The sequence below is a fragment of the Solanum lycopersicum genome, chromosome 1 (assembly GCF_036512215.1).
Source record: "Solanum lycopersicum chromosome 1, SLM_r2.1".
In the NCBI taxonomy this organism is placed as follows: Eukaryota; Viridiplantae; Streptophyta; class Magnoliopsida; order Solanales; family Solanaceae; genus Solanum; species Solanum lycopersicum.
This window is the reverse complement of record NC_090800.1, coordinates 1703627-1728548: the sequence shown is the minus strand read 5'-3', so window position 1 is coordinate 1728548 and position 24922 is coordinate 1703627. Positions and strand designations below refer to the sequence as shown.

The 24922-nt window shown below is 29.4% G+C and overlaps 3 protein-coding genes and 1 long non-coding RNA gene across 5 annotated transcripts; 1 reads left to right on the top strand and 3 right to left on the bottom strand.

Annotated features, from left to right (window-relative positions):
* Positions 1-1214: 1214 nt before the first annotated feature.
* On the bottom strand, positions 1215-8054 carry LOC101244984 (methionine aminopeptidase 2B). Of its 2 annotated transcripts, XM_019213732.3 has the most exons (13): positions 7795-8054; positions 5983-5996; positions 5734-5901; positions 4957-4993; positions 4770-4877; positions 4465-4564; positions 4173-4318; positions 3857-3948; positions 2716-2810; positions 2491-2587; positions 2163-2306; positions 1843-2060; positions 1215-1492 (listed from the first exon to the last, which is right to left on the bottom strand). In XM_019213732.3, exons 3-13 carry the CDS (start codon positions 5885-5887, stop codon positions 1382-1384), a joined length of 1302 nt encoding a protein of 433 aa, XP_019069277.1. In that variant the 5' UTR covers positions 5888-5901; positions 5983-5996; positions 7795-8054; the 3' UTR covers positions 1215-1381. The 2 variants fall into 2 exon arrangements, with proteins under 2 accessions (XP_019069277.1, XP_004228613.1); XM_004228565.5 differs by lacking the exon at positions 5983-5996 and having other exon boundaries at positions 7795-8025.
* Positions 8055-11537: 3483 nt separating this feature from the next.
* Positions 11538-13048, bottom strand: LOC101264148 (uncharacterized). The gene has a single exon (XM_010317537.4). It carries the CDS (start codon positions 12124-12126, stop codon positions 11647-11649), a length of 480 nt encoding a protein of 159 aa, XP_010315839.1. The 5' UTR covers positions 12127-13048; the 3' UTR covers positions 11538-11646.
* Positions 13049-16780: 3732 nt separating this feature from the next.
* Positions 16781-21805, bottom strand: LOC104646356 (uncharacterized). Its single transcript, XM_010319669.4, has 3 exons — positions 19771-21805; positions 18421-18963; positions 16781-17436 (listed from the first exon to the last, which is right to left on the bottom strand). The coding sequence occupies exons 1-3, from the start codon at positions 20614-20616 to the stop codon at positions 17335-17337; spliced, it is 1491 nt and encodes a 496-aa protein (XP_010317971.1). The 5' UTR covers positions 20617-21805; the 3' UTR covers positions 16781-17334.
* Positions 21688-23807, top strand: LOC109119844 (uncharacterized). The gene is made up of 2 exons (XR_011220265.1): positions 21688-22315; positions 23053-23807. It is a non-coding gene; the product is annotated as an uncharacterized lncRNA (long non-coding RNA).
* Positions 23808-24922: the final 1115 nt, after the last annotated feature.

Sequence of the window (24922 nt, the reverse complement as noted above, 5' to 3'; positions counted from 1 at the left end):
CAAATGTATCAATGAGAACGAGCTATTGTGTTTTTAGTTATTGAAATCAAGTTGAAGTCTCGAGATATTTATTTTAAAAGTTAGAGTATTTATTTGTCAGTTTCAATCAAATTTTAATAATATATTTTTATGTAACTGTATATAAATGAATCACGTCGAAATTTTGATGATAGGAATATAATCGCTTCGTCAAGCCTTGTGTTTGAACTACTATATAATTTAACAATTATAATGTATATGAATATATGTATTATGTAATTATTGAGTCGATGTAAACACAGAAGATACTCCCTTCGTTTCATTTTATGTGACACTTTTCGCATTTCGAGATTCAAACAAGTCTATCTTTGACCGTAAATTTTTTCATAGATCCTTTTAACATTTTGAATTATCAATTATTGTGACTTATAGTACTATTTTTACGTAGTATACAAATATATAAATTTCATTTAAAATTTTTTGAAGATTCTATAGACAAATATCTGATCAAAATTAAATCGTTCGACTCTCAAAAAATAAAAAATACCACATGAAATGAAACAGAGAGAAAGTACATTTTCTTGGGGTTAGGAATGAGAAGTTGATAGGATGATCTCTAATATTCTTTTTGAAGAATCTTTGTGTTTGGTGGCATATGATAATTGGTACTATAATTAAATTATAATATTATACAAAGATATAATTAGTATAATATTAAAACAAGTGATCCACAAAATGAAATATCATATACATATATTGGATTTGTTTACATTTGAGAATTAGGTCTTGTTTTGTTTATAAGTAAATATAATTTGGAACAAGTCACCAACCCTTTTATTTTTATATATTCCAAATTGTAATAATATTTAAATTTCAAAAATATAATAGAATATACTCACCTTTAACTACAAATCATGTGAATACAATGCTTGATTGTAAATTTACAAAAAGGCACAAATTTCACACATACATTGGACAAAAAGGAATAGATTATACTCGTAACGAGTGACGATTAGGATAAATTGTCTTCATCACAACCCTTATCGAACCCTATGTAAATACGAGATGCTTTATGCACCGAGCTGTCATTATAATAAGGCATCACAACCCTTATCGACCCCTATGTAAATACGAGATGCTTTGTGCATTGAGCTGTCATTATAATAAGGAGTCACACAACATTCAAGTGTAAGTAATATGAATAATGAAGTTACTATTGCTTGAAAAAAAAATACTTTTCTTCCAACCTTCAAAATTTATGCAAATATGGAATTTAATCTAAATAGTTTTGTAACATTCTTTCCTGTTGCAAAGATAACATCCTCAGAGAAGTACGACGCTACGCGACGAGAAACATACATAAACAAGAGTTTAATACAAACCATACAAGAGATTTCTATCGTTAGTAGTCATCGCCTCTTGATATAACCTCTTTGCAAGTCGGACGAAGTAAAATGGTGTGCTCAAACTGGGATACGTAGCTACCTTTGTTATCGCAAAGTGGGGGATATGGCTGCCAAAAGAAAAGAAAAACACAGCAGAACTTCAAATTTTGGATCATATAATGTGCACAGTGTAGTCCCACAAGTGGAGTTTGGGGAGAGTAGGATGTACGCAGACGTTACCCCTACCTTCGTAGAGTAGAGGGGTGGTTTCCGATACACTCAGATCAAAAGAAGTGCAATCAAAGTAGGATTGGAATGAAAATAACATAAGAAATTATGCATAAGATAGAATAGGAACCATTGAACGACGATGCTACAATAGCATAAGAAATTATGCATAAGATAGAATAGGAACCATTGAACGACGATGCTACAAGTGTCATAATTGAGCCAAACACTTAGCTTTGAGGTCGCGTACCTGAACAATTCCAGCATCACATAAGTTCTTCAATGCCATCAGATATTTTGTCTCGCCAAGGCGGTCTAGATAACGTCTACAGAATGCCAATGTGGAGAAGTTCTTATTAATCGTTGCCAGCAGTTGCTTGGCTCTGGGTAGCCGCAGTGGAATGTGTCCAATATCAAAGTTTTTCATATAATGGCTGCATTCAAGATCTTCCCTCACGTATCCCTTCCCTAATATATGGAGATACGAGACGAGAATCAGTTTTGTCACATCCCATGTGTCCCGGATAAGCCAGTTATATTACTCTTTCGCGTAAACGAAACAGAAATTACCTGTTGATCCGAACGTCTCAATTGCATAAAATTCACCCTCTTCCATTTTGGTTTGTTCTCCTCCTTTAACTATCGGAACAGATTTTCCTGCGTGGATTTGATACTGGCCAATACTGTGCCCATTCAGATTTCGGATGCTCTTAACTGCCAATGACAACATTGATCAGAATTCTCGATTCAATACAGACGCCTGCTAATTAAATTACTTCGCTTATCAACATATAAGGTCCTTTTCTCCACGCTCCGATGCCATGACGTTGGTTGTCTTAACAAAACAAAGTAGAAATAAATGTTTTTTTCTAGTTATCATACTTCTCAGATATCGTACCTTGGAATACCTTCCCGTTGATTTCAACCTCATAGGATTCCATAACCTCTTGAATTGCAGCACCGACATCACAAAGGCGTACATCAATTCCCGCTTCCTATATAAAAAAATCAAGCCATGAATGCTCCCGAAAATTTGTTAACGCTTCCAATAAACTAGAAGCCCTTTCGGGTGAAAAACTTCCAATTTTCCATAATTTTATTTCCTATTTTAACAAATATTCACCTTAATGCCAGTATTAGTGGCTTCTCGTGAAGCCTCAAGTAGTGGATCAAACATAGGATTGAAAGCCAGAGTAAATGCACAATCCACAATACGTCCTGCAAGAAACAACAGGTTAAACCATCACCTCGTTACTAAAATTGATAACAATGAGAGTGTGTGAGTTAATAAAGCTTTGAACAAACTGTTTTAATGCACGAAGGTGGTTCAGTATGTAATAGGAAATGGTGAAAACAATACTATTAGACTAGAGATAGGACCACAACATGGTCTGGGTCGTGAGGGATGAATCAATATGGCTAGTTTAGGAGAATTGTACAATGACGAGATCTGCACATGCGCCAGCCTGTTATGATTTCTGTCACTGTACTATGGACAACTCAGCGAAAGTAGGCATAACTCGCAATAAAAACTATTTCATAGAAGGTCGTAACATCCTCTTTCCCATGTTTTTTGAATAAGAACCAGCAGCTCACGACAAGCCGGGGGTTTATCGCAAACAGCATCTCTAGACTCTACCTTCCACCCTCCCCAAACCCCACTTATGGGATTACATTGGGTATGTTGTTGTACATAAAAATATGTACCGAGGCTGATTAATACTTATTTATCAGGGTGATTCTACCTGATTTAGAAAGATCCGTTTTTTATCCACGCATCCAATCTTCTCCCAAATACTGAACTATGTTTGGAATGGTAGTAAACACTGACAGATAGAGCAAGTGAAAGGGGGTCAATAATCCCTCCAGATGGATTGTTGAACAATATTAGAACTCCATATGGATGTCAATCTTCTTAAGCCTGAGGTCTATCGGAAACAGCTTCTCTACCTCCCAAGGTAGGGGCAAAGCCTGTGTATACACTACAATCCCGAGACCTAACTTGTATGATTACACCGATTATGTTGTCAATGTAGATGCCAATCACTTCTATGACAATATAGTTCTTTTTCGTACACCACTACGAGGCACCTGATATAACATGACCGGAGCTACTGTACCATTTTCCAAAACAAAAAACAAAAAATTTGATACATAAAGAGATAATGAGACTAATATCAATATACCATAAACCATAAAATCACATACCAAAAGCACCTTAATGTCTAACATAGTTACACAGATGAAGCATTCTATAATATTACCGTCAATATGGGTTCCAAAGTCCAACTTCATCACATCATCATACTGAAGCACAGTTTTATCTCCTGAATTGGGGGTCCAATGTGCAGCTACCCTGCAATAAGTAAGAGAAAAAGATTGACAATTTTTTTTTTAAAAAAAAAAGTAAGCACAGGAAAGAGAATGCGGACATGAAATAGGTCACTGCTAAATTCTGTTTTGAGATACCGTCTAACTGACAATACTTTAAATCACGCTACCATTAGTATCACATTTTTTTAGTAAATCAAAATGAATCTCTCATTTAACAGCCAAAAGGACAAGAAAAAGTTGCATTACCAGTTCAATGAGCACCCTGTAGGGAACGCAATACCAGCTTGAAGACCATTCTCTGATATCAATTTGCGAACCATATTCTCCAAAGTTTCACACAGGTCAATCATTAACATGCCAGGCTTAGCAATTTGCCTGATGTATTTCCGAACCTGAGGGTTGGAATTAAGGAAAAAGAAAATGGATATGAAATGTAATTGACAATTGAAGTTTTAATCCACAAGAAACTTTAGTATTGACTGTCTTACGACTATCTTTGGTAAGAAAATAGCCAGCGTGTATGTACATAGGTACTGACCTGACGATGAACTTCTGCTGCTTGACGAACAGAATTATAAGTTGGCTTTTCCAGGCGCTCCAGTTCCCTCTTTTCCTCGGATGTAGTCCTCCACAAGTTACTGCATCGACCATCAAACAAAATCATCCCATTACTCAAATTTTAATAGACAAAATGCAGTTGAAGTTTTAAGAGTGAAAAATAAAGGAACACCGGACTTTTTCTTTTTAAGTGCTCAATAGATTTCAATATTAGTCGAAACTCTAAACTAAGAACCCAATGGAATGGCTTCAATAACAATAGATCTTAAATTCAAGTGTACGTACTCATCTTTGTATTGTTGAATTTCACCCTCTGGAAATTCACCAGAAGGATAAAGCTCAACTACGGGAATAGAAGGTGGATCAGTTTGCTGAGTTGGCTCCTTTTTTTTCCTGCATTTGCAAACAAAGAAATGCAACATGACTCTAAGGAAAAGCACAAGAGAGTTTCGAGGGTTGGAGCAATTCTCACTTGCTCTTATTTTTCTTCTTCTTCTTCTTTGCAGCTTCTGTAAAATCGTAAATAAAAGGCACAGGAATTAGAGGCAACAAAATGGATCTAGTACCTAAAGGGAAACTAGGGCAGAGGCCAGATTATGAAAAAAGAGCACAAAATCATACAACTGACTTCAAGCACAGGACTAGCAAAACAAAATACATGTCCTTTCCCTAGAACCAAAATATGAAAAGTTCAACACATATTCTTATTTAAATTTATAACGCATTAGCTTGAATACCAAATCTCCATTTAGCAGAAGTTAGTTCCATCAGAACTGCACCTTCTATCAACTGCAAGTTTACATTTGAGTGCAAAAGCATCAGCTTGAATACCGATTTTCAGAAGCTTTCCATCAGACTGAACCCTACTATCCAATTAAACTTCTTACATCGTTAAAGAGCGCTACATCCATGAGGGTTAGTTTTCATCCCAAACGAAAATGAAAAGAATGGGTAGTGAAAGACCAACATCTTGTTTTATGAATTCTAGACTTATACTTGAACAGCTCTTGTCCATTAGTATATGCATGAAAATGTTCAGCCCATTATCTAAAGTAACTTTTTCGATGATCTTCTAATTATCGAGAGTCCAAGTAGTTCTGCATTTAATAAGTGTGTGCAAAATGTAAATTCGGGCTCTCAAGCGGAAAAGAAATAGATAAAATTGAAAAATAAAGGAAAATACATTCATTCATTCACAAGCAATTAAGCTGGTACTAAATTTTTAGAATTTCTTTGACTGAAGGAGTACCTGTCGTCGGCTCATCCACTGTCAAACCATCAATTTTCTCCTCAACCTCCTTTTGCAGTGAGGAAGCAGACCCGTTGGCCGTTTCATTATCATTGCGAACCTCAGATGTTCCTTCTATAACAACGGAAGCAGAGTTTGGCTCTTCTTTTGCCATTATCAATGTCTACACTGCAGCGGAGAATCAAGTGTGGGGTGTAGGAGAAGGTGTCAACAATTGCACAGCAACAAACTCAAAGAATAGTGAAATACCTTAAGGCACACAACTGAGAAGAACGCAACAATTTCAGGTGGCAACAAAAAGGCGAGGCAAGGACCAAAAAACAGAAATAAATCAGGATATCTATTTGTAGGAACCAGGACGAGAACAAAAAAATTCAAGGGCAACAAGAATGTAAACTGTAAGAATCATAGCATGAAGAACAATTGTACCAGTTAAAACTTAACAATAAGATGGCATACAGTAACACTTGAACTCAAAAAATGAAACAAAAAACCCTTTGCAGAACCAGCACAAAAAAAGGGAATCTTTAATCAAGGGGTGTATTGTAAAAGCAATAGCATATGTAATATTAACAGTTAGTAACACGAATTCATCTTGTAAAAGCAAAAATCCCAATTTTCAAGAATCATTAATCAAAAGACCCATCATTTACAAGAAAACTGAAACCAATGATAGAGATAACAAATTCAAAGGTACAAAAGGCACAAACTTTACCAAAATAAGAGAAAAAAACTCAAAGAAAAGGACGTAAATGGGTAATAATCCCAATTTTCAAGAAAAAACACTAACACGAACAAAGATATGAAGGTGATTTAGCTCGACCATATTAGCAATTGAACTCAAAAATGGCAAAACTCAAACATCCTTTTGCAGAACCAGCACCAAAAAGGAGAAATTCTCCAAGGGACAGGAATGAAGCATGTTGAAAAAGCAAATAACATGTGGTAACTCAAACAATTAAAACAAACAAAAACATGAAGATGATTTAGCTCAACCAATAGTAGCAATTTAACTTGAAAATGACAAAACTCAGAAATCCCATTGCAGAACCAGCACAAAAATTAAGGGAATTCTTTTCAAGGAACAAGAATAAAGCATATTACAAAAGTAATAGCATATGGTAACACTTTCAGTTAACAGCATGAATTTTGTATTGTAAAATCAAAAAAAAAAATCCCAATTTTCAAGAATCAATGACCAAACTAGATTCAACAAAAAGCACCGATCTTTTCAAGAAAATTTAAGCCAATGGTAAGAGAAAACAAAACTCACAGATATAAAAGAGCAAACTTTCACGAAATGAGAGATAGAAAAACTCAAACAAAGAACATAACAGATAACAATTCCAATTTTCAAAACAAAGACAATAACAACAAAACTACAAGTGGGGTCTCGAGAGGGTAAAACGTATGTAAACCTTATCCCTACCTTTGTGTGTAGAGAGGCTATTTCCGATAGACCCTCAACTCATTAGATCATATTGCAAAAGCAATAGCATATAGTAACACTAACAATTAACAGCACAATTCATATTGTAAAAGAAAAAAATCCAATTTTCAAGAACATCAACACAAACAAAAACATGAAGGTGATTTAGCTCAACCAATAGCAACTTAACTCAAAAACAGCAAAACTCAAAAACCCCATTGCAGAACCAGCACAAAAAAAAAAGAAGGGAAATTTTCCAACAATAAAACATATTACAAAAAGCAATAGCATATGGTAACACTAACAGCTAACAATTAACACTTAACAGCACAAAATTCATATCTGTGGTATTCAGACCAGCTTTCGCACACCTCAACTAATTCCACTGATACCTCTCAATCACCTCATTGATAGGCCACCACACAAATTCATATAAAAAAAAACCCAATTTTCAAGAATCAATAACCAAACTGAATTCAACAAAAAGATTCAATCTTTTCAAGAAAACCTAAACCAATGATAGAGATAACAATACTAAAAGATATAAAGAAGCAAACTTTATTGAATTAAGATATCAAAAACACTGAAATAAAGATTAAAATACAAAAAGAGATGAAGATGAAGAAGAATACCTGTGTAACTGAAGAAGAAGAATGAGTTACAGGCGCTGTATTTAGCTATCTTTTTGCCCTAGCTTTTGTTTCACCTCACCAAACAAAGAGAAAGGCAAATTAGAAAAAATTGGTAATTTTGCTTTGTTTAGTCAAAGAACTAAAATAATTAAACTATATTATAGTAATAAATAACAAATCTAAAAAAAATAAATTCTCAAAATTTGAGTTTTGGGATTTCATAAATAACGTGATATACTTTGTGCACTCGATGATTTATAAATAGTACTTGTAACTCGTAAGTTTCCGATATGACCAAAAAAATAATCCTTATCGTATTTTTTAATTTTGTTCTTTTACTTGGTAATCGATATTGCTATTAAAATTTAGATAAATTTAAATGCACGATAATAATAATAAGACACATGAATAATCTATAAATATATTTTTTTTCAGATTATTTATCAATCTAAGTTTGTATTTCGAATTGCATAAATAACATGATATACGTTATACATCTTATCATCTTTTAAGATTAGAATCCTTCGTAATCCTATATAGTGTTTGTAAGTGTCAAATATGACCAAAAATAGAAAATCTTTATCCTACTTTAATTTTATCTTTGACGTGATGTTTGATATGTATATTAAAATTCGGATAAATCTAAATTCACACAAAAAATTCATATATGGGTAAAGCAATTCATGAGTAAGGCGATTTCATACTCAATAAGGTACAAATTCAAAATGTCTAATTAAAAAAATATATTTAACACTACATCGCAATTACTATACTCTGCTTACCTATATAATATGTCTTTATACACTAAAATTAATCAGTAATATAATATGTATAAGACATAACTTGATCTTATCTAACATCTATATCTTTCAATCTTGTGTATGAGCACAAGTAGTCACTTAAAATTTGTATATATATAGCTGACACGTGTCCTATTTAACAATTTGCATCCTATATGACATTCTACATATATTATATCATATAGGACACATATATTTACTTGTTTAAATATGTATAAATTTAAGTGTTTATTTATATATATTCAAATTAAAAGATGTAAATATTAATTGATATCAAATTAAAGCACATATTTACGTATTATATGTTAATGGAATATCTTCTTAGAGGAAAACATTAATAATTTTTTTGGTGGGTTGTTGGCTGCTTTTGTTTCTTTTGGTCCAAATGGTATTACTGGAATGGGCTTTTTGGGCCCAATGGTAAACTGGATTGGGCTTCTTAGGCCCAATGATATATTGAAATTCCAAAAAAGAATTCATTTTTGTTTATACATAATACAATTCCAATTTTGACTGTCATTAATTATGTAAAATTATTTTATATATATCTTATAGTGTTAAAAGTTAATTATATCTTATTCTGCTTTTTATTAAATTATAAAAATCTATTAAATTTGGTGGAATTCGAATCTTGGTACCAAAGCATCTTGGTACATCATATTTCGATTTCGAATACATCCCTCAACGTCCTGATACATCGCATCTCGATTTCGTATACATCACTCAACGTCCCGATACATCAAGTACGTCCCTATACATGAAATATAGATTGACTCTCCCACCCTTTTGACAATATTTTTTTGCACTTGACATCGATGTTTGAACCTTGCCGATCATCACTTCATGTTATATCAAGATGTTATAAATGAATCTTACTACCAACTCAAATAATAAATTAAAAATCGAACAGTTCAAATGAAAAAGTTTGATATTGTCATAAAATTTTATATGGACTAAATTTTATAAATTGAAGATTTCTCACTTATTGGAGATAATAAATAAAGTGTTTGTTGAGGAAAAAAAAAATTGAACATTTGCTAGATAATAATGTTAGACAAATATGAGTGAAATGTTTTTGATTTTTTGAAATTACTTAGACTGACAACATGTGCTAAGCCTAGATGTTGACAAGCCAATACAAAGTACTACTATAACACAAGTACACCACTAAATTCACTACCCTAAAGTGAATAAAGCTTCAAAAAATTACTTTAGTCTTTTTGGAAAATAAATTATTTTAACTTCCAATTATTTACTACATATCTATTTGAGCAAGAAATAAAAGTTGGAAAAGATCACATAATAAAACGACTATATCAGCGTGGGTTGTGATGCACTGGTGAAAGTGTTTCATCCTTAATCAGAAGTTTCGAGTTCGAGCCTTGGGTATACAGATAATTTTGTTGGGAGCGTCACCCCCCATGCAGAGCGCAATTCAAATTTGATCGGATTTCTAATGTGGACAATGAAAACTGAGTAGGAAAAAAAAAGTAAAATGGCTATAGAAATATATTAGTAGTTCTGATAACACCTTAAATTTCATTCTACTTATCACAATTATATGCCGATAAAATATAAATTCTGAATTCAGGTTACTGAAAATGAAATTTGTTTTATTGATCGAAGGCAACACTTTTGAAAATTGACTCTGCTGAAATTCAAAATTTACTTAAATTTTAATACAACTATCGGATACTCAGGTTGTGAATCCACCCTGATAAAGAAACGTGAGACCTTTTTAAATAGGGAACTAGATAGAAAAGCATGTTAAAGAATGATTAAGTGTTTATAAATATTATTCATAGACAATAATTTATTATCGGAATGATTTCAAATATGTATCGAAAATCTTGCATTTGATATCAGTGTTCTCTATTTGACGTTCAATTTTTACAGCAAAACTTGATTAAATCTATATTTGTCTCAAAAAAATTAATATTGAGTCTCGATTAACTAGAAATACTACTTATGCTTGTAATATTATAGCACTATCAGGTGCAAATAATATATTATAATCATACTTGTAAAATCGTAATTTATACTGAGAAGTCTAATAGATAATAATTAGATAAGACATTCATATTATTATGAATGAGACTAAGCTAACTATGGTAATTAGCTTGATTTGTAATTGTGATTTAGGTGATTAATGAAAAAGTTAATTACCTAACAAAAATATTTTAATTTTTTTTTCAAAAAAAAAAGTAGAAAAATATTGTGGACCATATATAATATTTTAAAGTTGATTTTTTTTTGGTTTCTGAAATCACCTGGACTGACAACATGTGTAAGTTTGGACTGTGACAAGCCAATACAAAGTACTACTACATCATAACACCACTTCACTTCATATAATAAATTAAAATAATCAAACATAAAAATGTGTCAAAACAAATTTAGAAAGTTTAGGAAAAATGTACGGTATCTCCTTAATCTATGTTCGAAATTTCAGGAACATATTTATATTTTATTGAGGTTCTATTATTTTTTGAATTTATTTTATAAGTAATTTTCTATCCCTTTTCGATTTACGTGATGTTAGGTTGAAAAAAAAATCAATCGGCGTTGGCTCCACAAGTTAGTGTTATGTAGGTCGAAAAGAGGTAGAAAATTACTTATAAAATAAGTTCAGGGGTAATAGGACTTTAGTATAATATAAGTGTGTCTGAATTTCGGATATAGATTGAGAGAGTACTTGTACGTTATCCCAAAAGTTTATTATTTTCTCCATCTCAAAATAAATATCCTTATAATTAAAATAAAATAATATCTCAGTTATTTATTTTAGAAATGGCTAATAATTACTATGAACGAATACGAGTGTGAATCAATTTAGCAAAGTAACATGAAGTATATGTAATGATATGAATATGAATTAGTCAGATTCTAATAAGCATATATCTCGAACATTAAATAGAATATAAAAGAAATCAAGAGTAATAATAATAAAGAAAGAAGAATATTTTCATTTATGGCTTAAATGTGAAAATATTTTTAATAATATTATATATATTTTTTTTTTACAAATTATTTACCATATTTTTAATTATTATTACATGTCACTCTTTTGAGAGGGACTTCTCCAAAATCCAGCCCCATAAAATTTACTCCACATTTCCTTCTCCAACGCCACCACATCTTTATCGGATTTTAAGCTATTGCCGCCGTCAACCACCGCAAGTGTGGTGGCTCCGTCGATGTGATGAATCGAAAGATCTGAATCATCACAGCTACTACATTGTGATTGTAGAATCTTCTTTTTCATTAACCGGCGACGGCGTTTTCTTCGTAATGCTTTCCGGCAAAGACCCGCCGGAAGTTTGTAAATCGCCATTACGAGGAGGTTAACGAGTCCACATGGACAACAACAGCAAACGGCGGCGCATTCCGCTGTTGTTCCGCCGGCGACCTCTGCTAATCGTGCTTTTCGAACACCACCTCGTGATGATGTGTCTTGGTTTGATAACAGAGGTTGACGGCGACGATCGATTGAAAGGGATGAAGGTGCACGCAGCACTATTTGCTTTGTCATTAATTCGATCGGAAGTTATGGTTTCTCTCCGCCTCTCTAGCCGGAAAATTGAATAAATAAACAGCCCCTTTGACGGAAAATCAAACAAGCAGCCTCTCGCCGGAAAATTAATTAAGCAACCCCTTGTCGGAAAATTAAGGAAACAGCTCCTCGCCGGATAATTAAGCAGCCTTGACGGAATAATTAAGCAAACAGCTTCTTGCCGGGTAATTCAGCAGCCCCTTTACGGATAATTTATCAAACAGCTCCTTGCCGGAAAATTAATCAAAGGGGCACCTCGCCGGGAAATTAAGCAAAGGAGCACCTCGCCGGGAAATTAAGCAAAGGAAACACCTCGCCGGAAAATTAAGCAAAGGAGAACCTCGCCGGAATTTTAAGCAAGCAACACTTCTCCAGATAAATAAGCAGCCCCTTGCCGGAAAATTAAGCAAACAGCTCTTCTCTGGAAAATTAACCAGCTCCTTACCGGAAAAATTAAGCAAACAATCCCTCGCCGGAAAATGAAGCAGCTTCTCGCCGGAAAATATAGACCTTACACACCTCGCCGGAAAATGAAGCAGCCTCTCGCCGGAAAATATTTCAAGAACCCCACCCAACCAAAAATCAGATTGGGTGGGTGGGTGGGTGGTGGAGGAAGGAGAAGGAAATGGAAGTCACCGGAGAAGATGAACGGAGAGGCATTTGTAGGCAAAAAAAAAATTTTAAAAATCAAATAAGTAGGCAAAATATAAATATTTCAAAAAAAAAATTGATTTTTTTTTTAATTTTTTAGTTAATTATATTGTGAGCTTAAGCTTATCCTTCTCCTAATCTTTTGCTGTTTTTCTTCTAAATAATAATAATAATGAAAATAATATTAAATAAAAAATGTTGAAAAATAATTATATAAATTTGTGGAGGAGAGAAAAATGAGGAGATTTTAAAGGTGGGAAGAATGGGATTTGGTCTTATATTTATAAGGATATGTTAATGGTATGAGGTGTAATAAAAATGGCGGGAAAATTAACGGTACTCTCGATAGTATTTATGAATAAATTTAAAATCATAGGTTTATCGAGTAAATATAATTATTTCGATCCTAGGAGTAAGGACAATGGATGGAGGAAGTACTAATATCACAATTTTATTTTAAGAGTTTTGTTTTTATATAATCGGTATTGATTCTATTTTTATGTGGTGAATGTTAGTCTGAGTATATTTTGATTAATTTCCGAGGAAATTGATTATTTTCATGGGTAGAATATATATATTGAGTAACTTTATTTATATATATATATAGTTGGAGAGATGATTAGAAGAATTAATCTAATATTATTTTGCCTCAGACTGAAATTTGAATATGGAATTTCGTGATCCGTAAACAATTGGTGATCGCTAGGTTGCACACTCTCGTTACGCTATTGACAACGTCTTTCTTCGATTTGTAAAAAAAAAAAAAGATTGACACATTTATATATTAAAAAAATAATTTAACTTTAAATTTTTAGTTTCATAATAGCTTTACGTAAATGTCATGACATTTCTAAAGTCATAAATTTAATAAAGTTATTGGGATTTATATTAAAACGCGATGAAATAATTGAAATATTTCCATCATTTATCGCAAAAATTTTAAATATGAATTTCGAGGTTAACTTCTTGATAGAAAAAATTATTGTCGATACAGAATCTAGCTTACATGAATCAAGTTTAGCCGCCTCTATCTATAAGTTATTCAAGATACTTTTAAAGATAAATTTAAAAAATGAATTTATTCACAATGCATATTTACACTAAATCATATCAATCTGTTATTATTGAGTGATTTGATAAAGTGAAAAATATAATCATAATCAAATAAAGGAGTTTGTATATATATATATATACATAGAATACATTATTAATTTGACGTAAACACAATTATCAGATATACACCCCACCCCGGGGGTCGATAGGGTCGAGGGTATGTTGGATTAGGAGACAAAATACGTGTGAAAATTCAAGGTGTCTTTAGAGGAAGACTATCAACTAAAATTGTTGGTCCCTCCAAGTTGTTTTAGGGTTATGTATACATGAACCAAAAAAAAAAACAAATTATAAATTAATACAGTCAGGTTTCTCTATAATAATTATTCTTTTATTAAAATATTTGATCATAATGATATTTTTCGTAAAGTTAACTTTTCATTATGTGATTTCTGTATATTATATTTAAAAAATATTCATACAAACAATATCTTTATAAAGAGATTTGACGTATAAGATATCCCTCTTTGTTTTATTTCCATAGGTAAGATACTAAGATATTTTGTTATAATTTATAACTAAATGTTAAAGATATTTGAATGATTAATTTTTTAAAAAAATCATTTTTTTTCTTGGTGATATATAAAATCATTGAGTATATAATGATATTTGTGGTTTACATGGAAAATAAGAGGTCAAAAATGAATGGCTAAAAATTTATTTGCATCAAATATTTATAATCAATCAAGTATGTATGTGACGTGTGTTTATATATATGTGTTTGTTTGTTAAATAATCATAATTAAATAATATTTATATTTTACTATAATAAGTAGGTCAATGATAGTGAATTTTGTTGATTTAATTGTAAATATATCATGTAAGAATAAATAATTATAATATAATAAAACCTTCTCATATTTTTTAATTAAAACTTCTTTTTTTGTTTGACCTTTGAAAATTTAAAGAGATTATTATAAGTAAAGGGCCGTAGTACTGCAAAGTGCAAATTATTTTCCCATTAGAAAATGAAAAAAAAATAAGAATATTCCTTAATCCATGTGTTAATGATAATGCTAGTTTATTAATATGAAAAATACATCTTAACAACATTTTATTAAAATAATTATAGCTTAACCTAACACACAATAAAATAATATTTCCTAATTAAGAAGTGGAATTAAATTTCAAATGTCAAAGACACTAATATGGTGAGAAAAAAGATTAAATATATTAAAAGTTTAGAATTATATATACACGAATTTAATTATACGTCATACTCATAAGATCATTGAAATTTTTTATTCAAATTTCAATTATTTTCTTACGTCTATTGATTATTTTTTTTAAAAAAAAAATTCTAAGTTTAGGAAAATTGACATTGATATTTTCCATTAGAAAATTTTAACCTATAAAATAAATCCATTTTATCATATAAAATTTAGAATTTATAGTTTTATACTTCTTAAAATTTATTAAAGCAATAATTAAACAATTAGTCTAAATAATATACCTATCTTCTTGAAATTTTGATTTATTAGAAAACAATTTAACTAAGCTATCAACAAAAGACGTAGAGGAAAAATTTAATCTTTTCTTGGGTTTGTCTATTTATTGAATTGCGGGTAAAAAAAAAAAATATACGTGAAAATTTAAATTCAGATAAAAATAGATATAAAAATTCATATCAACGTGTAGCATAGTTAGAAGAGTCAAATATCAAGATAAAATAAACGAATACGAACAGTCTAATATCCAAACTAATTAATCAGACTACGATAATTACTTCACTTATTATTTTAATATTAACTATCTATTCTGATTACGTAGTTATAATCCTTCTGGATTATTTCTTCAAATTATTACTAGAAAAAACAAAGGATATATATATATATATATATATATATTATTATCATTATTTCACAACTTTGGCTTATCGTTTATGGCAATGGTTGTATTTCATTATTATTTCGATGGTTTCATTTCAAAATTAATATTCGATATTTATAATAAAATTTAATTAAATTCTATCAAGTTATGTATTATGACGTAGCTTATTTTTATGAATGATATGTTTAATATTTTTAATTTTTCATTTTTAAAATTTAAATTCAAATTTTTTAATTAAAAATAAAGAAATCTCGATCATTATAAATATTTTATTCTATTTTGTTAGGTGACATAAAACTTTAGGGAACTTTTACTAATAAATATACTAATTTAATTAACAAAGGAAAACGTAGCTTTTCAAACCTTGTAATTATTATTATTTTTTTTTGTATTTTTTAAATAGTATGTGTGTAATGATGACGTGTATTGAATTATTATCTTATATTAGCTGATGACTTGACACGTATATATTTTTGTTTTTTAGCAAAAATAATTGATTTGACACATAAAATATCAGTATTCAGTGACCACAATTTGTTCAAAAGGACGTAATAATATTTTTTCATCTAAAAATTATACTATAAACAATTTTTATCAAATCAAAATCAATATTATTACATTATGTTCGAACAATTAAAAAATCGACGAATAACAATTTCTATACACAAAAATAATTTATTTCTCTTATTTGAATTAACTTCGTAAATTTAAAATTCGTAAACTTTTCGATCTATAATAATCATTAAATTGAGATGAAAAAACGTATCGAAAGGGAATCATATTTATAACTTTATCGAAGAAAAGGAGGAGTGAGTATGCAAAGCATTTGCACTTATTATATTTATTTAATTTAATTTAATTAGAAGTTTCATCAAATTAAATACTTAAAGAGCACTAATATATTATTAATGTCAATATGGAAGCCAAATATTTTATTGAAAATCCAACATTTGTCCCTTAATTTTTAGTGCCAAATGTACATGACAGAAAAGAGTTTAAATTCTATGGAAAATATATAATTAGGTCATTTAGAAGGTAATATCAAGTAATCCTATTTTTAATAATATTGATGGAGTATGTAATAAAAAAATAATTAATATGGATTATCAAGATAAATTACATTGCTAGCGTACTAATCTCATTAAATTATTTAACTTAAATTGACGTAAGAATGATCGATTTTCTTTTTCTAGCACCTATATAGTTATTAATAGAAGTATTTTCGAACTTCTTTTTTTATTGCAATTATCACTTGTGTCTTAATCTTAAACAAGTTGAAGATAACTATATGAATTTCAACTAACCATTATTCTCTGTTTAACGTCAAAATAATACGTTAGGAAGTAATAGTGATGTAATCAACTTATCGGCTACTAAAGCAGTATATGTTCTCTTCATATAATCAATTTTTCCCCCCTAAAAAATCTTCATAATCAAAGGAAAGTAATGCAGATAATGAGTGAGAGTAACTTTTTGATACAGCGGACAAAAAAATTCTTCATAATCGAAGAAAAATAATGTAAATAATGAGTGAGGATAACTTTTTAATGTATCGGACATTCATGTTATAATATTTTATAACAATTTTTTTTCTCAAGCAATAATTTCATGTTTCATACAAGTCCTTAGTTTGATGGCCATTGAGTCCATTCCAATTGGTTGAATAATGTCACAACATTCTTTTCTATTACCATCCTGTACACAAAAAGGAGGAAGATTTTATAAATATATATATATACATCTATGAACATTTATAATCAATACTCTGATATGAATGTCGTTAAAGGTTTTATCGACTCTCGATGAAATTTAGTAGTAAAAAATATTGTCGATAATTAAAAAAAAGATTAATTGTTACTAAATATTTTTTTTAATGTAATGTTGATCGTTCAATACTAACACACACATATATATATGTATAATATAATCAACACTCTGATATGAATGTCTTTAAAGGTTTTATAGACTCTCGATGAAATTTAGTGGCAAAAAATATTGTCGCTAAAAAGAAAAAAAGATCAATTGTTACTAAATATCTCTTTTAATGTAGTGTTGATTGTTCAATACTAACATACACATATACATATGTATAATATAATTAACACTTTGATATGTCGTTAAAGGTTTTATAGACTCTCGATGAAATTTAGTGGCAAAAAAAATTGTCGCTAAAAAGAAAAAAAGATCAATTATTACTAAATATCTCTTTTAATGTAATGTTGATATTTCAATATTAACACACACATATACATATGTATAATATAATCAGCACTTTGATATGAATGTCTTTAAAGGTTTTATCGATTTTCAATGAAATTTAGTGGCAAAAAATATTGTCACTAAAAAGAAAAAAAGATCAATTGTTACTAAATATCTCTTTTAATATAACGTTGATTGTTCAATACTAACACACACACATACATATGTATAATATAATCAACACTCTGATATGAATGTCGTTAAAAGTTTTATTGACTCGATGAAATTTAGTGATAAAAAATAGTCACTAAAAAAACGAAAAAAGATCAATTGTTACTAAATATCTCTTTTAATGTAATGTTGATTGTTCAATACTAATACACACGTATACATATGTATAATATACCAAAGAAAATAAAAAAATATTTTTCTTGAAACAGAATAAGATAAATAAATCGAAACAGAGCAATGTAAACTTACCCCCACATGAAGCTTATCCATAGGTGAAAACACATGAACTTTCATGACACCATTAGAAGAATGATCATCATCATCATTATTGGCACAAATCCTATGATTTTTCTTGACATATGTTGTCACAAAATGATTCAACTTAGTACCCTCAAAAGAATCAAAAAACAAAATATTTGGAACTTCACCACATGAAGAATAATTATTGAATTTTCTAATATTAAACATATAAGGTGGCCATGCACCTTTTCTCCATTCACCAAATGTCTCAATTGGAGTTTGAAGATAACTTTGTGGTATAATTTTGTCATAAATTTGTACTGAATATCCCCATGATACTGAAAATGTCCAATTGTGTATCTTATTGTAACATACACTTTGTTGTAATAGTCTAGATTGATCAACACTTGCTGCTTTCATTAGATGATTCAAGGCATCATAATGGTTCATTGAAGGAAAAATTGGTGATACTAAGTCAAGATGATGGAGTGATATAAATGGTGATTGTGGATGAGCCGATAAAAATCCTGATATATCGCGACGCAAGTCGATCTGAAATAACATGAGAAAGTCATTTTCTGATGTTTGATTATCGAGGGAGTAAAAAATAAAGGGAGTCCGAAATATGCAATCACTATAATAATTTTTTTAGTGCAATAAATAAACACATTAATGAAGAGTGCTAAAGTCTTTATCCGTATTAGTTAAATGTCATTAGATTTAATATTACTAAAAACTTTAGAAACATATACGAAATGGATAAATTGTCGTTAAAAATATAATAATTAACGGCAATTAAGCTAAAATCGTAAATGAATTGCCGATAATTTTTAACTTCATATTATATTACTTGCTCTAACTAACAATTGAGACATTATTAATTGTTATTTAATCTTATTTTATTGAACACAAAGTTCTAAAAAAATATAAACTATTAAAATTTATAGTCTAGCTAGAACAAGCCAAAGATATTTGTGTGTGACTATTTATCTCACTATTAATAAACAAAAAGTTAAATTGATCCTAAATGTAAAATATATCATTTTAAATTTGGAGACAAACAACAAAGAAAAAGAAAAATATTTATGAAAAATTATAATTTCACTTGCCAATATTATTCTTGAAAAATATCAAGGGACACTTTAACATAACTATCCTAATATAGGATTAATAAGATAAGACCTTAGCTCTTCTTTTATTATGACTATCGTGACACCAAATTAAATATCTCTCTGTATACATTCGATTATGATTCTAGTTATTATTGTATTTCACTCAAAGTCTTTATTGACAACTTTAAATTATGAATGCGCCTATAACCGATCATGATAAAAAGAAAAAAAGAGTTTGATTACTTACTTGATGAAACCCTTTTTCTAGTGTAATAGTGACTCCTAAATCAGCAATACAAGCTTGTAAAATATGATCACTTCCATACAAATATGGATACCTTTTAATACAAGTATCCATATTCTTAGCCAAAGCTTGTGCTAAAGGGTAACTCAATGCATAACCAGCACCACCAAATGCCATTTGAAATGACATTCCAAAATTACTCACAATACACTCTGAATTCATCCCAACATAATAGTATTTCATATGATCATACTTTGATAACACATTGACCAAATTTTCAATCATCAATACAGTGTCATCGTCAGCCATAACGTACCATCTAACAGTACTAGAGTCATGTTCTTCCATGAACGTTTCCTCAATCACTCTCACCATTCTAATCGCGAATGGCATTCCATGTTTGTTGTAAGGCATGTACCGCGAATTGTCACTAGAAATTCTATAAGGAGGAGAGATATTAGGCCATGGTAAGTGTTCATCATTTGGGGTTCTATCTAAGAAAAGATAACCCTTAGTTATATTTGGTTTCCACCAAGAATTTATGTAATGTTTTTTTTTACCCCATGTGTTTGATGAGGCTGCAATTCCAAAAACTAAATGGCTAATATTAGTTTTGATATTATTTGAATTAAAATAATATTGTTTTGATGATTTGATGATGTTTTTTGAGGGGGAAAATTGTAATAGGGATGTTGTTGTTGTTGTTGATGATGATGATAAGAAAAGGTATATAAGATATAGAATTAGGGTTAAGAAAACTAGGGTTTTGCATAAAATTCCATTCAAGAACAAGTTTTTGGACAAAGTTTTTGGTTTAATATTTAGGATAATGGCATTAGTAGTAGACATTTTTCCTAGCTAGGAATTTTTTTGAGTTTTTGTTGAAAATGAAAGAACACAACAATGATATTTATAAAATATATGTAAATTTCGGCTGGTTACGCTGTTATAATTATTGTTGCACGCCTTCACTCTTTTCAATTTGAAAAAAAAATTCGGTTACTTTTTATAATAATCCGATCTAAAAAGTATGATACATCGATATACGAGATTTTCTTTTTTCACATGTTAAGACCCCCTTGTGGTGCATATATAATATGTCATGTAATTGAAAGGCAAATTAATGTGATCATTGATTAAGTAATAACTTAACTTGAGTTTATTGCTTTAATTTGTTTGGGAGATAATTGGTGATTAAATGATAACACAAAAAGCATGAACATATATGCAACAATTTTTGTGTGGAAACAAAATTTAATGATGAATAGTCACACCAAATTACACAAGGGTCACACAAAAAATTATACAAGGGTCACACCAAAGTTTAGAGGGTAATTAAAGTTAAATTATTTCGCATAGATCAAGAGTAAATTTGATTATTTTTATCAGAATAACTAACTTGTCATCATCTTAAAAATTGTCTTGTAAAGAAATAAAAGGAATTAATCTTTGTCTTAAGGTCGTAAACAATCTCTTTACCTCACAAAGGTAAGGGACAATGTCTGCGTATATTTCATTCTATCTACACTACATCTGTAAAATTACATCGAGTATATTCTTGTTATTGTTTTAAGTTTTTTCTCGTGGTCATAAGTATCTTTACACAAGTTCATGATCATCATCACGTCACAAAAAAAATAATTAAAGGAATTATCTAAAAAAAAACTATAGTCACTAAATAACTCATAAATAATAGATTTTTCTTATTAATTTATTGCTAATTATCCATCATTAAATTAAATTAGCGATAAATTTTTATTGTTTAGCGACAGAAGTTGTCCGGCTCTGATTTATTTATTTTTTTTGAAAATGGACCAATCAATTTCTAGGACATAGCTAAATTTTAGTTATTAACAAATTCATAATCCACAAAAGAATATAAAGGGTAATAATTTAATTTTTTTGAGGTCATCACATAAATTAAGAGTCAATGCCTTATAAATAAATTAAAAAAAAGTGTTCAAGGCATTGAAAATTGTATTTTATTATTTATATTAAAGGGGAAAAAAGGACATTCCCTTCTTCCTTTTTGCTCCAATTTTTTTTCTATTGAAATGAAAATTTTCCTTCCCATGAGCTTTGCCAAGAAAATGTTTTCTTTTGTAGTTTTCAAGGAAAATTTTCTTTGATTTTTTTTTTCCCAAAAAAATAAAATTTTGCAAGAGATGTATATATATAAGTCAATAAAATGTGTTTATTTTGTAGTTTTCAAAGAAAATTTTCTTTAAGTCTTTTTTTCCCTAAAAAATAATCCAGAAAAATAAATTTTGAAGGAGATATATTATAATTCAAGAAAATGTGTTTTTTTGTAGTTTTCAAAGAGAATATTCTTTGAGTTTTTTTACCCTTTACAAAAAGAATTTAAAAAAATTAATTTTGGAAAATATATTTAGATTTTTTTTTAAAATAGAAAAATAAATGGATAATTCATCATTGGGAGCTGGAATTTTTGCTGTTTTTGCAGTTTCTGGAGGTGTTGTCCTTCTTGCATCTAAAGTTCATAAACACCTCCTTTCTGATTTCATGAAGAAGATTGAGTTTGAAATTAGTAAATATTTTGCCCCTTTTAATTATTTATTTATTTATTTATTGTTAAAATATCGCATCGATTTTATTTTCTCTAAATTGTATATCTGTTATCCTAAACTATGTGACATACTTTTCTTTTAGATATATTTTAAAGATACTACGAGAAAACTGTGAATTATATGGAGATTTTTCTAAAAATTAGTATGAAAATTTGTTGAAAAATAAATTCCCTATGAATTTTCATATTAATCCCCATATAATTCAAACCTTTTTTGTAGTGAAAGAATAATACATTTTAGTATCGAAATAGTTTAACTTAACTTTTTTTACTTTATACTTAGGATGTGTTTGGTAAAAATGAATATGTTTAAGGTTTTTTCGAACCCCTTTTCTTTACGTTTAGTGAGTAAGGAGAAAACATTATTTGAAGAATACGTATATACAATCTAGAAAAATACTATAAAATAGGGAGTAGAGGTGGTCGGGTGGTACTCAAGGTGAGGGAGGGGGTCAGGGGGAAGAATATAAGCCGAGAAGGAGATAATCAACGTAAAATATCGTTTATTATAAAATTTATTTATTCTACTATCGTTCAAGAAGTTAATTTTTCATTTTAGGTAATAACCTGTTTTTTTTATAGAAAATATCTTGACTAACCAAATATGTTATTATTATAGTCGCATTTCTTATATATTTTTTATAATTATTTTTTTAAAAATTCTGATTCTGATACTGATCAATAATTTTGAATGTTAGGCCTAGAGAAAGACCAACAAAAGAAGAAGGTGAGGTTTTCCAATGAAGTTATAAAATTGGGGCCTCAATTAGAGAAAGTTGAAGATCATAATAATCCAAAGAAAAGGAATAATCCAAAGGACTTTGAATCTATGCCTTTGAATTGGCAAGTTCTTTACAAAGGGATCCTTCAACACAAGTCCCTCAAACATTACAACTAAATTCAATTTTCAATTTTTGTAATATTATTATTATTATTTAAAAATTGTGTTTTATGTGAGTCTCACAAAATTTTAGAATTTATTTATGTAAATTTTTAAGGTAAATAAAGGAAAAAATACACAAGTATCCCCTAGATTATGACTGAAATTTTAGAGACACGTCTTAATTAAATTAAGGTTCTGTTACCCCCTGAATTTTTTATTTTTTTTGTGATTTGTGCACCTTTTGGCTTACATGACATCCAAATATTTTCCACGCGCCTCAATTGTATGGAGTAATAAAGTGTGCCACGTAAGACAAAAGGTGTACAAAATTAAAAAAAAAAAGTTCAGGAAGGTGATAGGAACTTAGTTTAATTAAGATGTGTCTCTATAATTTCGATCATAATCTAGGAGGATACTTGTGTATTTTTCCTAAATAATTAGTTGAAGTTTCTTTGTTTCTTATTTATTTTTATTTGATAATGTTTTAGTCCCTCTTGCTCTTCTAGAAGAAGAAGAAGGAAGCTATGTCTGAATAAATAAATTAGAAGATGAAAGACTTTTTTTATTTTATTTTTCGATGGTAAAATAATATCAATTTCATGATTTCTCTTTTACACAAGCCATAATTATAGTTATCTATTCTCTTCGTTCGGTATTATTTGTTATGATTTCTATTTTTAGAGCCAAACTATAAAAATTTTGACTAATATTTTAAGATGAATTTTTTTAATCATATTATTATGCAAAAAATTGTAATTTATAGTACTTTTCATATAGTTTTAGAATATCTAATTTTTTGTTTAAAATATCGAATTAATGTGATCTAATTTACCTTTAAAAATTAGTCAAATTAATTTTCGATAAGCGTAACATAACAAACATTTTCAAATAAACTGAGTATTACTTAGCTAATAATTAATTAATCATCGACAATAATAACATACCAATTGTCCCATACTCCCATGATGATTATATAAGAGGACTTTGGATATGGTATGAAGTATATGCAGATTTTATATTTTATTTGGAGTAAAAAAAAAATTATATTAAATAAATCATCGATTTAAAAGAAAAGTTTTAAAATTTTATACCAGACAAATTTTAAATATAAAATATAGAGGTTTCGATTACTACATCAATTAATTCACAAATACAATAAATAATATATTATTATATAGAACATACATAAAACTCTAAAAATGTAGACTCCAAAAGTTTGATGATTTTTTTGACTTTTCAGACACAAATAATTGTTAAATAACTTTTGCAAATTGTCTAAAAGTCCGTTTGGATCAACTGAATTTAAGTGTTAGAGTTGAATTTAGAAATGTAGGAATAATAAGGAATTTAGATTTATATGTTGAAATATTTGAAAAATAAAGTATTTTATTAGTATAGTAAAACAAACACTTTTCTTGTTAAAATTGTTCTGAAATATTTAAAAAGCCATTAACACAAAAAATAACAATAAATATTTCCAGTGTAATTATATAAATATGAGTCTGAAGAAGGTAATATATAACACACGAAAATCGTCGAAATAAGGGGCATGCTCGTTTCGGGGCTCGTTTGACCTTCAAAATGGGTTGGACGGGCCGTGAGGGCCAACCGGATGCGTAGACAAGGTATTGACGGACGTCCACAAAAAAAATTGGCATTTTTGACGTCGGAATCTGGATCACCCA